This window comes from Phoca vitulina, unplaced genomic scaffold (assembly GCF_004348235.1).
Source record: "Phoca vitulina isolate PV1807 unplaced genomic scaffold, GSC_HSeal_1.0 scaffold46, whole genome shotgun sequence".
Taxonomy (NCBI): Eukaryota; Metazoa; Chordata; class Mammalia; order Carnivora; family Phocidae; genus Phoca; species Phoca vitulina.
This window is the reverse complement of record NW_022589749.1, coordinates 8202137-8219214: the sequence shown is the minus strand read 5'-3', so window position 1 is coordinate 8219214 and position 17078 is coordinate 8202137. Positions and strand designations below refer to the sequence as shown.

At 49.1% G+C, this 17078-nt stretch overlaps 2 protein-coding genes across 11 annotated transcripts in view; one reads left to right on the top strand and one right to left on the bottom strand.

The window, feature by feature from the left end:
* The window catches only part of TCTN1 (tectonic family member 1), a 28891-nt gene extending 26032 nt beyond the window's left edge, over nt 1-2859 (top strand). For 7 of the 9 annotated variants that reach the window (XM_032431373.1, XM_032431374.1, XM_032431379.1 and 4 more), the window contains 3 exons: nt 943-1068; nt 1487-1631; nt 2485-2857. In XM_032431373.1, the coding sequence (XP_032287264.1) occupies nt 943-1068; nt 1487-1630 (270 nt within the window). In that variant the 3' untranslated portion in view covers nt 1631; nt 2485-2857. Of the gene's footprint in view, nt 1-942; nt 1069-1486 lie in introns of all 9 variants that reach the window. The other 2 variants (XM_032431370.1, XM_032431371.1) reach the window with 2 other exon arrangements.
* HVCN1 (hydrogen voltage gated channel 1) overlaps nt 2852-17078 on the bottom strand; it is a 33871-nt gene continuing 19644 nt past the window's right edge. For both annotated transcript variants that reach the window (XM_032431380.1, XM_032431381.1), the window contains 5 exons: nt 12738-13016; nt 8253-8357; nt 5385-5616; nt 3289-3401; nt 2852-2944 (listed from right to left, as the gene is read on the bottom strand). In XM_032431380.1, coding sequence (XP_032287271.1) covers nt 2879-2944; nt 3289-3401; nt 5385-5616; nt 8253-8357; nt 12738-13016 — 795 coding nt within the window. In that variant the 3' untranslated portion in view covers nt 2852-2878. The remainder of the gene's footprint in view (nt 2945-3288; nt 3402-5384; nt 5617-8252; nt 8358-12737; nt 13017-17078) is intronic.

The following is a 17078-nucleotide window of genomic DNA, read 5'->3' as shown; positions in this document are numbered from 1 at the left end:
CTTTCGGGAAACTCTGGTGGCAGCAGACCCGCGCGCAGGTGGCAGCAGACCTGCGCGCAGGTGCCAGGCCCAGCTTCCCTGGGCTGCGTGTTGCCTCTTCTCCAGCCTGCAGCCTTCCTAAGAGGCAGTTCCCAGCTAAGGAGTTCCACCAGTGCCTTTTTGGCAGGCACCAAATTTAGCAGGCTTGCTTGCTAGCTTTTCATGCCCTGAAGAGGCATATTTTAAAAAGCTTGTTATTGTGGGGAAATTTCAAACAGACACAGAAGTAGAGTATTACAGTGGAATTCCTTCTACCTGTTGTGCTGCTTCAGCGGTCCTCGCATTTGCCAACAAACGCGAAGTAAAGGCAGGGAAAGGGTTGGGAAGGTCCCCTCGGCCGCTCTTCCCTGGGGCAGAGGCCTCAGGCCCGCGCTGCTCTCGGCTCACACGGAGAGTTAGTATCTTACAGACTCGGCTGTATACCGCCGTGTAACACCTTAATCACCAAGTGATGAAATCAGAGAAAGCATTTACATTTCCTCTGGGTGCATTTTAACGTGATATGCAATTAGGTTTAATTTCTATGACTCCTGCCATCCCCCCCCCCTGCCCCGCCCCATGCCAGCTTCTCCCCTCAAGAATCTCTGAGCTGGATGAAGTTGGGGCCCAAGGTTCCATGGTTTGGTGTTGGGATCGCCACAACTTCCAAGTAATGCTGGCCTCTAGAAACAGGAGAGGTTGGAAAAATGCTGCTTTCGGTGTTAAAATATTTCTGGAGCATCGAGTACTTTAAAATATGTGCTCTCAGCTGTTTTTATCTGAACTTCTAGAGTCTCTTCACTGTCTTGTTCAGAACATTTTGTATTATGTGAAACATTTTATAATTAAAACTCTGAACTGCAGATTAAGTTTGACATGAGGTTGTGTAATGTTCAGATTGATTAATGGCATTTTGTTGTGCAGGATTCTTGCCAGCTCCCGATGGCTTTGGTGATAGAAGTGAAGTGGACTAAATACGGGTCCTTACTGAATCCACAGGCTAAAATAGTAAACGTGACTGCAAGTCTCCTCTCATCCTCCTTTCCTGAGGTAGGTCTAACTTGGGTTTCAAGGTGTAGGTTAAGACATAAGTCCAGACAAAACTCAAGTGTGATAGTGAAATTTATTTTGTGAAAAAATTATTGAAATTTAATCTGAATTCTTAAAACAGTTCAGCATTAGAGAAAACCCACTGACAACAGTTGAATTGATACTAGCATTCTTGTTTAGATTTGATCTTTAAAATTCTTTGAAAATGGAGTTGTGGCCGACATTGGTGGGTTAGGACAACCTAGGTAAAAACTCTCTCACCCAAGTGAGCGGCTGAGGAGGCCTCTGCATGCCTAGGAGATGCACTGACCGCGGTCACGTGAGGAAGGTTCCAGAATGCGGCCTGTCCCAGCTTTGTTATCCCGAGCGCAGGAGCGCACACTGGAAGGCAGGGCTTGCAACACTCTTTTTATTACAGACCAGCTCAGGAAATGAGAGGACGGTTCTCATTTCCACTGCGGTTGCTTTTGTGGATGCATCTGCCCCTGCGGAGGCAGGCTTCAGAGCTCGGCCAACCATCAATGCCAGGCTGCCGTTTAATTTCTTCTTTCCGTTTGTTTGACGTAAGTTGTTAATCACCTCTAGAATTGAGTGCTCTGGGGCCTGGGCTCCCTTGGACACATCCTGGTATTCTACCTCTGACCCGTGGGGTTACCCTCAGACCACACACTTCCCCTCTTCACTCACTCCCCTCCTTTTGGAAATTTTATTTTCCTTGGTTTGACCTTAGAATGGGGCACCATCTGGTCTTGGTGATTTCCAGTACTGTCAGCCACGTAGGTCATGTGCAGAAACCAAATTGCACCTTTGGGAAGATTGTAAAGGGGACAGACCCAGAAGTAGCTCAGGTGTTGAGGGTTTATCCAGTTTATGCATCCTCTTCTTCAATGTGAGTTCTTTTTAAAATACTCATTGTAGTTCAGGTTTTCTTTCCTTTTCAGGCCCCATGGAAATGAATACAAAAATAGCAAAGTATTGTATGTAAAATCATGCGTGCGAGTAGAGTACTCGGCCTCATGAGGGGATCTTCCCCCAGTGTCATCTTCATTACATGGAGTCTTGGGTCTAATTGCTGTTTCCGTGGCAGGCACTGGAGCTCTCCACCTCGTGGTATGGGATGCCACAGAGCGGTTCCAAGCAGTTGATGCTGGAAAGAATAGAGTAGGAGGGCCCGAGGGGAGGAGTTTCTTTTATACGTTAATTGTACAGTAATTGAGAAAAACGTTGTCAGGTGGCAGAACAAGGTAGAGCCAGTTAGAAGCTGGAGGCTGCAGAGGAGGGGGCTGGGTACCTGAGAACAACCTCTCTGGGGGAATCTGCACGAAGAGGAGCTGTTGAGACCAGCTTAAGACGACAAGACTTTTCTAGAATGGGCTAGTAGCTAAGGTAGCTTCCTTTTTTTCTTTTGTCTTTCAGAATGCTCATATGAAATGATGCACTGGTTCCTCATACATGCGAAATGTGAAAAGTACATTTGATGAGATTAAATTTTATATACAAGTCGTCCAGCTTTGTCCTTCATTTTAAGCAAGAGTCCATTGTTTGTTTAACATGAGAAAATATAGTTTGTGATACATTGTGGTAGGGGGTGAGAATGGGATGGGAAGCTCTTGGTCACGCCAAGAAAGAGCGAGCCTTCCCACAGACTTTCCTCCTCAGCCCCCCAGAATCTGAGCTGGGTGGGGGCGAGGCAAAGGCATCAAACCAAACCTCTCCCCGAAACGGCCCCAGGAGGGGCAGCTGTCTTTCTCGTCAGCGGCACAAGCCCGAGAGGCAAGGGTCTTCTCTTCGGGATGGAGCAGGCGCGTGTCTAGTTGACCTCAGCAAGAAGTCCGTGCTGTCTCAATAGCTTGTTCAGCCTTTCAATTTCTCGTTCCTGTCATTACAAAAGCAGACAGATAACTCAGTTTACCTTCTGCGCCTCACCAGGGATGTGGGAATCATTCAGTGGGCCCCAAGGGCGCAAAGCTGAATGAACGCTATGCTCCCCGTGGAGTCTGCCAGCAGAGCCCGCTACGGTCAGCGGGGGTCTAGTGGGTGCTGGAGTGACAAGAGGTCCTCAGTGGAGGGGTACCTGGCACAGCTCTGGGGAAGGAGGTGATGCTAATCTGCAAGAACAAGGAAGACTGAGCCAAGGGCAGCGTCCGAGCAAGGGCCTCGTAGGGAGAAGCACCGTACTGAAGGCAAACAGATGGCATTTGCCCAAAAGTGTCTTCTTACCTTCTCAGAGCAGCTGAATTCAAGGTGTTGGATCTTGGCGGCCAACTGTATATTCATCTGTTTTAACCTCAGCAGTTGCCGTTCTGAACGTGTCTTAACTGAGATAATTATTCCTGTAAAATAATTGAGGGTCTCAGTGATACAGGTTTCTAATTGAACCACTTGAAAAAAACCTCTGTCTTCCTTCTAAGTGTATACAGTTGGGAAGAATGGTGGCAGACAAAACAGTCCATCGCTTAAAGGCATCAGAACCAGGAAGGTCAGATTTTTAATTTCTGAGCTGCTCATTAACCAGTTGTGAAATATTTCCCTTCAGCTCGCATGGGCTAAGAAATCCTTTATAGTCACTTGACCAGATGAGTGTTAAGCTCCTTCATACAGAGCTTGTTCACGACAGAGGCTTAGCACTTAGCAGCACTGTCCATAAAAGCCACGGAAGTGCAAGGCTGGAAATGCTCAAGCTTAGCCTTGGGATTGTCACTTTCCCAGTTTCCTTCCTCCCGCAGCTATGGCCAGTTCAGCTGTCAGGCGATCAACTAAGTCTCGGCTGACAGAGGGGTCATCAGCCTTATCCGATGGCTCCCCGGTGCCCACACCACGGTGCGGACGTGGCCGCACAAAACTGTGCAGCAACTGGGGATGCTCCGCGCCGTCCGAGTAAGAGTGACCACGTCTGGACTCAGTGGTCGTGAAGCCCAGAAGCACTGGCCCCTTGTGCCCCGCATTCTTGGTTGTCTGAGTCCAGTTGAGGCTTGTGTTGCCTTTTCAGACCTCTCATGTCCTGCCACGAAATTTGATAGCAGTGCAACAATGGGCGTTAGGCAGTCCTATGGCCTGCTACCATTCAGACAAAGAAAATGCACAAATCTCAGATGTTTGGTTTTATCTGCAAAGCAGATCTCACCGTGGTGTGATAACGAGAGTAAAGGGTAGTAACTGCATTCATGAGTTGTTCATGGGCATGGTTTATCTACCTCCGTGGTACATAATCTTTGCACAGAGTATTTTTCTGTTTGATGAATAATCAATTAGCATAAGCATATTCAATAATAAGTGAAAAGCTTCCTTTATTTCTTTTGACAGAGCCCAAATGAATACTCTTAATGGGCTTTCATCAGAAGATCTAAACTGGCTCCTCAAGCCAGGGGGAGCCCACGGTGCCCACAGGCAGAGCCCCTCACACAGCCCTGCATCGGAGATGTGACACTTGCCCTGCCAGCAGGGGAGACTGGGATAGGACTCACTGTGCTGCCAAGCGAAGGAGCTCTGTGTCAGAGGGCAGGCCCGCCTCACTCATTCTCCTGGCAGTGAGAGAGCCTATCGTGCTGGGCCCTCGTCTAGGGATTCCCAAACCTGACTGGACACCCAAATCACCTGGTAGCGCTTCAAAAATAGACACCCTGTGAGGGTCTACGCCAGACTTCCAGAAGCACTGGAGGTGATTCTGATGCGGTGGGTTCACAGACGCATTTGAGCACCTCTGACTAGAGTTCACTGAGAGCTGAGCAGTTAACAGCAGAAACGTGGCTTCTCAGAAACAGAGCCTCCCTGCACCACTAGGGTGTGTGTGAGGAATGGGATCTTTACCTGAAGTATAGTAGAGCATTATTTCCCCAAGTGTGTTCTCTAGAGCCAAAGTCTACAACATGTTAACAGGTGTTATTTCCCCAGAAGTGTCCACTTGGTCAATTTGGGGAACTCAGAGTTCTCAGGCTTCCTCATGCCAACAAGTGGTGCCCCTCCCAGGGGGATGGGGTTTGGTAGAACATTCTTCAGGAAACACTAAATTAAAAACAAAGGTGCTCTGGGAACCAAGCTGGAGGGGCTTAATCAAAGATTCATTTGACCCTTTCTGTAAATATCTTCCAATAATCATGAAAACAAGGCCTAATGGAGAAAGGTGGTTCCTCTTAGAGCATGTGTAACTTGGTGTCAGTTTGCAGCCACAGAGGCGGTGGTGGGACGCCGAATCAGACCACTTCATTTTTCTCTAGAAAACACTAGCCAGGAGGAGGAGGAGCCATGACGCCTGGGTCCCCTCCCGGGCTCTGCCCAGCCGGCTGTCCCTCTGCAGCCTGGGGGTACGGGGGACATACCGTTGATGATGCGGGCCACCCGCCACAGCCGGAGCAGAATCAGCAGGCCGAGAGCCTCAAACTGGTGCTTCTGGAACAGGAGGACGAAGTCGAGGATGAAGGAAACCACCACCACAATGGCATCCAGGATTTCAAACTTGTGGTGAAAGAACTCCATGCGGAAGACAAATAATTTAAAAAAGATCTCCATCATAAAAAAGGTCAGGATGGCAAAGCTCATGTAGTGGAACACCTGGAGAGAACAGAGGGGGCACAGTGAGAACAGATCCAGGGCTGGCCACAGGCCGGGGCAGGGCATGCCCACGAGCTGGCCTGGAGAGCCACCTGCCTGGGCACAGAGAGTGAATACATTCATCTGACCCATCCCAGACTCCAGCGGCTGTTCTCCATCCCCTGTTCTCCGCCTGGGGCCACGACTGGGACACCACAGACAGGGGCTCTGCTCCACCCTGGGAAGGGCAGTGGGACAAGGGCAGGTTGAAAACCTCCCCCGTGCCCTTCGGCCCCGGAATTCCAATGCTAGGATTTCATCCCACAGCTATGCTCACACCAACACAAAGGCATGTTGTAGGGATCTTTGCTGCAGCATCATTTGCAGACAAAAGGTTTTCTACATTGTTTGTAGAATAGAAATATCTACTGGAGGGCACTTGTCAAATACAGTACTTCCATACGGAGCGCTATGCAATTGTTAAAGACCAAGGCTGACTCCTGTGTATTGACTAAAAATCACCAAGGTACATGGTAATTGAAGAGGGTTGCCAGATCTTGATTTATATACTAGTTTTCATTAAAGTAACCATTTCCATTCTAGGACAGGGAAAATACAAAGTGAGCTGGGACATTATCTTGGACCAGAAAGCAAGGAAATGCTCAAAGACTACGGAGTCCTGTTAAAAGGATATAGCAGTCAGCCTGAAGAGATAGTGATCAAATTTAGTAGGACAATTTGGACCCTGAACTGAATGGCTATGATTGTAATACACTGAATAAAAAAAAAAAATCCATGAGTCCTTAGTGATACATACACATATGGGGAAAAAAGGAAAGCTCTTCTATGTATATATATGTATATATATATATAAGACCAACAAAAAAACCCACCTACCAGATGTGAAATGAATGATAGAAATCTCAGTTTGCATCTCCCAGTGTATTCACTGACTCAGACAGTGACCATCAGGTGGATGCTAATTGGGGAAGAGGATCTCTGGAGGGTCGTCCAGTGTCACTGTGCAGATCATTTCTAACTGCAAAGGGAAAGTGCCCCTGGACAGTGGAACAGCTCACATTTACTACCATCCGTGATCCCAGTGAGTATCACTGATAGCGATATGCCATGCTATAAAGAAAACAGCCCACCAGCCAAGCACTCTTGCTAATTGAGCCTCTAGACCTAACCCCTGGTGTACAGGGAATAAGGGAACAAGTTGAAGGACCTCTGGGGAAACAGACAAATCCAGAACATGGGACATCCTACGAGATGACTGGCTGGACTTGGGGGGAAAAAAGGTGGAAGGACTCTTCTAGATTAAAAGAGCCTGAGGAGATATAACCAAGTATTGTATCAGAAGTCTGGATTCTAGTTTGAAAAAAAGAAAAAAGAGCATTATAACAGATATTCTTGGGACAAATGAGGAAATTTGAATATAAACTGGTTATTATGGAATTATTGATAATTTTTTAGGTGTGATAATGTGATTACGGTTCCGTAGGAGAAAGACCTTATCCTTAGGCATATTGAAGTATTTGTGTCCTGATGTCCAACTTACTTTCAAATAGTCAAAAATACATGGGTGTGTTTGTGGATATATAGAGAGATAAAGCAAATGTAGCAAAAAGTATATTTGCCATTTTTCATAATAAAAAGTTGAAGGGAAAAAAAAAGTTGAAAAAGGCACAAGACAGGGGCACCTGGGTGGCTCAGTTGGTTAAGCGTCTGCCTTCAGCTCAGGTCGTGATCCCGGAGTCCTGGGATCACACCCGGAGTTGGGCTCCCTGCTCAGTGGGGAGCCTGCTTCTCCTTCTGCCTCTGCCCCTCCCCCTGCTTGTGCGAATGCTCTCTCTCTCTCTCTCTCTCTAATAAAAAATCTTAAAAGAAAAAGACAGTATAGCAGGTATGTCACTGATGGTGTTAAAAGCAGAGGGAGAGGGCGCCTGGGTGGCTCAGTCGTTAAGCGTCTGCCTTCGGCTCAGGTCATGATCCCAGGGTCCTGGGATCGAGTCCCACATCGGGCTCCCTGCTCTGCGGGAAGCCTGCTTCTCCCTCTCCCACTCCCCCTGCTTGTGTTCCTGCTCTCGCTATGTCTCTCTCTGTCAAATAAATAAATAAAATCTTTAAAAAAAAAAAAAAAAAAAAAGCAGAGGGAGAGGAAAAATATTCATCCATCTGTGGAAGGACTCGGGCTGGCCACAGAAAAAAAACTAGCAGCTGCCTTGGGAAGGCTGGACAAATGTCTGGGATGGGCTCAGGCAGCAGCTGTGAATTGAAGAATAAACAGTGGGCAGACCTCCAGCACAGGGACCACGTCAGAATGTTGACAGGCCGAGAAATAGCCCGTCTGCCGCTGAAGATGGGACAGTGTCACTGTCTTGGTTAGATCCTCCCTCTAGAAGCAGTGACACGCCTCAGCTCAGTGGTCTAGCACCACTCGAGCTTCAAGCCATCAAGTGAAATGAGGTTTCCTGCTTATAGCAAATGCTTGTCTATAATTTGGAAAGAAGACGTCTTCCCTGCTCTTTGGTTAAAAGCACCCAGTCAACTTAGTCTGTTAAGGACTTGCTACTCCAGGAGGGTGCTATCTGCCCCTCTCTGCCCACCTCAGGAAAGGTGCAGGGAATGGTAGTCAAGGGCTGCCAGCACCCTACCTTGGCGGCATAGTCATTCTTGTCAAGCTCGATGATCTTCAGGTCCAGAATGAGCTCGGCAAGCACCAGGAGGGCATCCAGAATGACCAGGCAAATGATGATAACCTGCAGACCAAGGGAAGGAGTGAGAAACCGTGAGACCTAAAACGTGACCCTCCTTCCATCTTTAAGGGCCAGAAGCATCTAGGGGAAACCACTGGGTGAAGATGCCAAGGATGGAGGCACCTTCCAGGCCTGTCGGCCCCCCGGGCAGTGCCTGTCCTCCTAGCGCTGTTCTGCCTGGCTCACTGAGTGACAGTCACCACCGGTCTTTCGTATTCATTCACTGTCTCTCAGCATCTCTCAAGCCAAACTGCTAATTCCTAGATGGCAAAAAAAAAAGAAAATTTTTTTAAGTTTTAATTTTCCTATTTCTGGAGATTTTCTTGCCAGGGTACACCCAGAACAGATGCTCAATAGATAATTAAAAAGATCCGCCTCAGAGATCTGAGTCATGGAAGTCCCTCCAGGGACTGCCTGCCTTGAGGCAGTTGGATTCAGTGCTGCCCACTGTGCACACAGCACGGCTTCTGTCTGGAACCGTCGGTCCCGGCCCGGCTGGCGCGGGCTCGTCGGGGGGCGCGGGGCGGATGGAGTCCGAGCCTTCCTGGGCACCGAGGAGAGGTGTGAGAAAGGCCATCTCGGGGGCTCTGCGACCTGCCGGCGGAGGAGGCCTCTGGGGACCAGGGCGCCAGGAGCGTGTGCTCTCACCGATGGTGGGGGGCCCACGGGGACAGAGGTGGTGGAGACGCTGCCGGGGGCTCTCGTGGCAGGGTGGGGGTGATGGTGTCCGGTGGGGGAAACGGCAGCAATGCGAGGAACCCCAGCGGCCACCTGTGACCCCTCTCTTCCCTTGGGAATCCTGGCCCCCCACTGCCTCCCTCGGGGCCCCGCTTCCTACGTCAGACGCGCTCAGGTAGACTGTGCAGGTTGCTCTGCCCTTTTCCGCCGGCGCCTGCGCTCGGGTTGAGACCGACCAGGCCGCGGGAAAAACGGCCTCGGGAACCTTCGACCGTCTCAGCCCGCGGCCGGTCACTTCAGTAACGCAAGCGTTTGAGGACGTGCTTTACTGCGGAAATTGCCTGGCAAAGTCATGACGTTTTCACACATATCCAAATTCAGCAGCTCGATAAAGACTCAAGCCTCCGGCGGGTGGTTTTTCCTTTTTCTTTCTTTCTTCATCCTGGTTTTATTTTAGAGCTAACGGGACGTGAGAGCTCATCTGGTCTAAAACCAAGGCACGGAGACATTAAAAACTGAGTGACTATTCAGCCAGAGAAGGGACGCAGCCCTGCCCCGCGCCGCAGCGGGTGCCCGCAGAAGCCACGGCGCTGAGAGAAGCCGGACAGAGCCCGCGCGGCGTCGGATTCCGCGGCCGTGAGGAGGCCGGAGCGGGCACGTCCGTGCACAGAGCTCATCGGCGGCTCTCGGGGCCTGGGCCCATCGTTTGCTGGGTACCGGCTCTCCTTTTGGGGTGATGGGAGCGTTCTGGAACGAGACGGTGGTGGTGGCTGAACAGCATGTGGAAGTGCCACATAAACACCACTGAATTATTCACTTCACAATGACCAACTTTATGTGAATTCCTCCTCAATTAAGAAGAGCAAGACAGACCGACCCCGGGTCACAAAACTACAATGCTTGCGTCCCAGTCCTGGCCTCTGTCAACTAATCCTCAGAACCGGAATTTGCCGCTTCACAGGGCAGTGCTATTTCTGAGAGGAGTCACGTCACAAAGAGAAACGCCGAGAATTCAGGGAAGCTGGTTGATTCCACGTCCCGATGGGGCAAAGAGGGCCGGGCCCAGCCGGAGAATGCAGTGGTGGGGAGCGCCGGCTACGGGGCCGCCAGCCCTGGGCCGGCTCCCGAATGAGCCTCGACCCTGGGCACATCTCTCAAGACCCATGAGCCTCCGGTGTTAACGCTAAGCTTCAACGTCCTCTTGGAGAAAATGGGGTTGACCACATTTTCCACCCTAGATTGACAGTGGGAGCATGACATGAGGTAACACGTGAAGGGTACTTATTCCAGGACTCCGCCACAGTGAGCAGGTAATGAAGCGAAGCTCCTCGACCTTCATGACTATCCTCCCCTGGCTCAGCTACCCTGTCCACCCATGGATTCCACAGAGGCCCAACACACTCTGTATTCTCTCCCTTGCTTGTACCATCCTATATGAGAAGTGATGGCAATTATATATCAGGTCACCTAGGCTGCTTCAGACCATGGGAACAGGTAGAGAGAATGCATCCGAGAAAGGGATTCCAGAATCCTCTTGCACGCTGATTCTACTGGCTGAGATCAAACCCCTGAACTGGTATCCCCGCTCCATGGTGGTCCCCCTGAGCCCCTCTACAAATCTAGTCCTGTCACTCCCTCCCACCCATACATGTAGATTTTCCGTGGCCGCCCACTGCCCACAGATGACCTTCTAGTACCTCCTCTCTTGCCAAGGTCTCCCTCTACTTGCTACACGTAAGCCATATGGACCCTTCTCAATTCTAGGAATGCGGCAGATCCTTTCCTATCTTGGGCCCTTTGCAAACACAGTCTCTCTGCCTGGAAACTTCCTCCCTTCCACATTTACAGAGCTCACCCCTGGCCAACCTTCAGGCGTCAGATGAAATGTCGCCTCCTCCACCACACGTCCTCTGACACCCAATCCTAGGTCAGGTGTCTCCCTACCGCCAGGATCTCTCAGAGCCCCCTTCTGTCTCCCTACAGAGGGCTTCTCTTCACTTGCAACCAGCATCAGTCTGGGTGATGGTTCCTGGAGTGCCTGACTCTCCACAGACCATCGGTCCTCCGAGAGTAAGGACAGGGGTGTACCTGCCGTGCTTGCTGCTCTGTCCCCCGCACACAGAAGTAACTGCTCGAGAAATCACTGTCCAGTGAATGACTAAGCATCTCTGCTTATGTTTCAGTGGTCAAGCTGCTTCTCCAGGAGGACTGTCCTTGGAGGTCCTGGCTCAGCGGGCAGCCCTGTGGCCCAGTCAGGAGATGAAGGACCTCCCAGAGCAGGGAGGCCCAGGGTTCCCTTTGCAGCTGGAAGGAAACTGGCTCCTTCCTTCTGCTTCTGAAATTGAGGGTTTGGGATTTCAACCCCAACAACTTAATACCACGTTTCCTTTCCTGTCACAGCCACAGAGGAACGCACGGAGCTGCGAGGCCTGCTGGGGGTGTTTGGCCTGCTTCGTTTCTCTAAGCTACATGAAAGCGAGAAAAAGACCAAAATAATTTTTTTTTTCTATTTTACCCTGGAACAAAGTCAGTGGTGGGAGAGGCAAGGGCTGTTTGTGCTTCCAGAAGGGAAGTCAGCTCTAGGGAGGCACTGATTTATTTCGGTTTAGGAGGACATCTGCTACAGGGTCCCCGGATTGGCTCCACGGGACCTGGGCGGACAAGGGCCTGCATGCTTCCCCAGTGTCCTGGGCCTCCTGCATTCTTCGGGGGCCCTCAGAACAGGTTTCCAGACACCCAGGGCTGGGGGCTGAGACAGGGCCCCGCCACACTCAACCTGCATTTTTGTCCTTCAAAGTCGGAAGATGCCGACAAAGAACCCTTCACTGTTCTTTGAAGTCTGCGTGTCCCTCTCGTGTTCTCCCGTAAGCGCACCCGGAGGTCAGCTGTGGACTACACCAGGCAGATTGCTCCACAAAATAGGAGACTGAAGCCCCCAGGGTGATACTTCTGGGAGGCACAGGACCCTCTTGGCCTTGTTCAGCTCAGGGCAGGCACTCAATGTTTGCCGAATGAATGCAGGAACGTTTTCTCTGCCTCCAGTGTTTACCCTTTGTTTACTTTTTGTGTAGGTATAGTAAAATCTGCAAAACATAAAATCCACCATAACAAAACTGGAACCATTTTGAAGCTGGTGTATAGTTCAGGGGCATCAAGCACCTTCACAAGGTGGCACAAGCATCACCGCTACGAATAGTTCTGGAATGTCTTGATGACCCCACATGGAAACCTGTACCCATTAAGCAGCCCCTTGCCATTCTGCCCTCCCTCCAACTTGGAACCACCAGTCTGCTGTCTGTCTCTCTGGATTTGCCTCTGCTGGACATTTCGCATCAACGGACTCAGACAACATGTGGTCTTTTGTGTCTGGCTTCTCTCACTGAGCGTCACCTTGTCAGCGTTCATCCACTCATAGCAGGGGTCACTGCTTCATTCCTCTTCCCGGCCGAGTGTGGACAGCCTACGTTTTGTTCATTCACTCATCAGGTGACAGACCTTGCACTGACTTTGGACAGTGACTTACTTTATCCCCGGTGGCACGGGATCTGCCCAGCGCTGTACGGGGCGCCTGCCACAGGGTTAGTACTCAGGTGACAGACGTCGAACGAACAGGGCGGTGGCAGAGCTAGGCCCCCACCCCGACCTCGTGACTCTTGGCTGATGGCTCTGCCCCACCCCGGGCATCTTGGGCCTCTGCCCACCTACCTGAAACCTGTGGGAGCTGAAGAGCTTCCTCAGTGTGGTCCTGAAGTCGAGGGGGGGCCGGGGCACGGGGACGGGGGCTGCCGTTGGGTCAGGGGCTCTGCCCTCCTCGCTGGACGCAGGTGCCGGGGACGTCTGCTCCTCCTCCTCGTCGTCCTCCTCGTTCTCCCATTTCTTGTAGTTGATGTTCCAGGCATGGTAATCGTCCCCAACGACAGTGAAGTGCTTCAAGAACTTGCTCATCCTCTTGGCTGGAGCCACTTTGGCCCTGCGGGAGCTGGCCTGGAGAAGGGGGAGAGAGAGCCAGCGCTCAGCCAGGGAGGCCCTCAGAGCCCGTCCAGACCACTCGGACCGCACGCTGCTCTGGCGGGGAGCAGGGCCCAGGCTGGGCCAGGCCGCGGGGGTGAAAACAGCCCTGGCCCTCAGAGCACCATGCAAGCAGGGACCGTGAGGTCACGGTGGTTTCTTGTGCTTTTATTTTTAGAATCCAGGGTCTCAGTGCCGGTGAGGCAACAGGAAACCCCAGAACCCATCAGGCCTGTCACTACGGTCTGGTTGGCAATAACCAATGAAATTGGTACCGCAGCCCAGTCACAAAATACCCACCACGTGTAAATACCGGAAGAGCGGCCCCATGGTTCAGAGACATCATAACCTGAAAAACCGGAGGTGAGAGTTGGCGGGGCAGGGGTGTGGAAAGCCAAAAGTAAAAGTACCCAGAGTTTCACAGAAAAGTGAGGGCCGCCCCTTTCATGCCACAGATCGGTTCTTGAAATGTGAGTGGCAAATAGATTTTCCTAAGTGCAGCCAGTGCTATTTTAAGTACACGATGGACAGTTGTTTAAAGACAAGTGACTTCAAAGCAAAAAGCAAATAATCCTCCTTTTGCCCAACTGACCCTACCAGATATCAAATTTCCTATAAAGTTCAATAATGAAAACTTCAGGGTATGGGTCCAAGAATGGGCAATATGATCAGTGGAACAAGAAAAAAGAGCCCAATCAGACCCAGACCCCAGTAGGGAACTGGATGTGATGGTGGTGGCCGTACACATCAATGGGAAAAGGCTGGAGAGGTCAGGACACCTGGACTTCATGATAGGAAACAAACAAACAAAAAACATAAAAGATCCCTACCTCATACCCTACAGAGAATAAATTTCAGATGCATTAACTGTAACATATATAAACTAAAAAAAAACAAAAAACAAAAAACAAAACTTTAAAAGTCTTAGAACAAAAGATAGGCAAGTATCTTCATGACCTTCAAGTAGGGAAAGGTTGCTTAAATAAGACACAAAACAAATGGATAGACTTGCTTCAACAAAACTAAAAGCTTTTATATTTCTCTCTCTCTCTCTCTCTCTCTCTCTCTCACACACACACACACACACACACACACCACACAACCCTAGAAAGACACACCACAGACTGGGTGTGACATACATATTTGCAATGTACTTAAAAGACATTGTTTAGTGTCCAGAATATATAAAGAAATCATACAAACTAAAAAAAAAAAAAAAAAAAGACAACTCCCTTGAAAACTGGGCAATGGATATTAACAGGTGGGTCACCTAAAAGGAAACCCAAATGGCAGAGACACAACCTCACGAGGACTCAGGAAAATGTGAATGGCAAGAATTCTAAAGTCTGCAATAGCAAATGTTGGCAAAGATGTGAAGCAGTGGGGGCTCTTGAACACTGAACATAGGAATTGACGATGGCACCATCATTTTGGGAAACAATCTGGCACTGTTTTGTCAAGTTGAAGCTGTGCATATCTTTCTTAATAATCTAGTGATTCCATCCCTAGAAAGGCTCCAAAGAGAAACACCGCTGCATGTGCTCAAATCAGTAGCTTGTTCGGGAATGATCACTGCAAATGTTCACCTAAATGATGGGAGACAGAGGAAGGAGCCTTCTCTCTTCACGTGATGGACTGCTAGACAGCAGTTAAAATGAACTGCATTACTACATGTCACTGATGACATCCACAGGTACCCACTTGGCAGCACTGAACACACAGGAGGTCACTCCTGCCTTCACTGGCTTCTGGGATTCCATACTCTCCTGGTTTTCCTCCCACCTTGATGGTTACTTCTTACCAGTCTCTTGCTGGATTCCATAAGAGGAAGACCCTACATTTAAGTATTGACATGCCCAGGGCTCAGGTGTCTCTTCTCCATACTCAGTTCCTAGGGCTTCTCATTCAGCAGCATAGCTTTAAAAGCCATCTGTACATGGATTATACAGAAACGCTATCTCCAATCCCAGTCTCAGCTAAGGACATCCACCCTTAGTTACCTAAACGTTGTCTTATACCTAGTAGCATGTTCAAAGCAGAATTATTCATTTGCCGCCCAAAATGTCCCCATCTCAGTTTAGGGCATTTCATTTGTCTAGTTCCTTAGGCCAATAACTTTGGCATCGTTCTTTAAATGTCTTTCTCCTCATTCAATACTGACCTAGCAGTAAATTTCGTTGGCCCTGCCTGTAAACTACTTTCCAAGTAAGACCACTTCTCCCCATCATTTCCTGCTATCTCTTGCCTGGATTACTACAGCAGCCTCCCTACCTCCTCCCAATATCCATTCTTCATCCAGCAACTCGAAAGAACTTTCTCAAATATAAATGAGATCACGTCATGCCCTTCCTTAAAACTTTCACATGTTATTTTTTTTTCAGCATCCTCATGCCTTCTTCCTGGAAATGGCTTCCCCCAGACATCTGCATGGTTCACACCTTCACTTGGGTCAGGCTTCTGCTCAAATATCACCTCCACTGAGACCTGGTCTGGTCGCCCTTCCCCAGTCACACTGCATCCACTTACTCTGCTTCATTTTTCTTTTCTTTTCTTTTAAGATTTTATTTTTAAGTAATCTCTAGACCCAATATGGGGCTTGAACTCACAACCCTGAGATCAAGAGTCTCATGCTCTACTGACTGAGTCAGTCAAGTGCCCCTCATTCTTCTTTATTGCACTTATTGGTGACATTATATATGAATTGTTTATCTGTTTATTATCTGCCTATATCCCCGCCCCCAGACTCTAAGCTCCATGAGAGTGGAACTTTTTCCATCTTGTGCAAATTGCCTACCCAGTGTCTTGTACTTAATACACACTCAAAAACACCCAAATATCTAAGTGACTAAATGAATACATAAATGTGGATAGGTCTTTACAAATACGTTGGGAGCACCTGATGGGTCATGAGATCGAGCCCCACATTGGGCTTTGCACTCAGTGGGGAGTCTACTTAAAGATTCTATCCCTCTGCCCCTCCCTGTGCACATGCACACACGTTCTCTAATAAATAAATAAATCTTTTAGAAAAATTAAAAATATGTTGAGTTTAGGGGCACCTGGGTGGCTCAGTTGGTTAAGTGTCCAACTCTTGATCTTGGCTCAGGTCATGATCTTAGGGTTGTGAGATTGAGCCCCACCTCAGTGTCTGTGCTGGGCATAGAGCCTGCTTAATATTCTCTCTCTCCCTCTCCCCTCTCCCCACCCTCTCTCTCTCTCAAAAAAATATATATGTTGAGTTTAAAAGGAAGATATAGAAGAATATGAATATAATACCACTTAAGTAAAAATTTAAAAATACATGCAAAATGATTACTACATGCTGTTTTGGGAATGTGTAAAATGGAAGTGTAAACATACAAAAGAAGGGGATTTTTGCTTCTGGTCATGATAGAGTAACTGGTAGCAGATTAGTCCTCTTGCCATAAAACAAAACAAAAAACTATAGAACTGGATAAAATGCATGAAATTTACAGTGGTCCCTGAGAGAAGAGAAACAGATGAGGTGAGCCCCCACACTCACCCTGGCTTTCTGCCTAGAGGTGCTTTCTGGACTATGGTAACAAGGGTATTGAGCCTCTCTCCCTCAAGAATTTGCATGGCAAAGTACCTGAGAAAAGGAAGCTCTGCAGAGAAGGAACTCCAAAAATCCAACTTTGGCTGAATTCTAAACAGCCGGAGATGACACAAGGCTGGGTTAGGAGATGTGTGAGTTCCAAACATCCACAGTAGAGATGTCTTGTTGAACACCCTGAGCATTCAGTCGAAATTCCAGAAAGGTTTAAAAGTTTTTAAACCTTTTAGTAGGCATAATCTGGCCCTATAGTAAGAACTACCTTAGACCTGGGACGCCTGGGTGGCTCAGTCGTTAAGCGTCTGCCTTCGGCTCAGGTCATGATTCCAGGGTCCTGGGATCGAGCCCCACGTCGGGCTCCCTGCTTGGCGGGAAGCCTGCTTCTCCCTCTCCCACTCCCCCTGCTTGTGTTCCCTCTCTCGCTGTGTCTCTCTCTGTCAAATAAATAAATAAAATCTTTAATA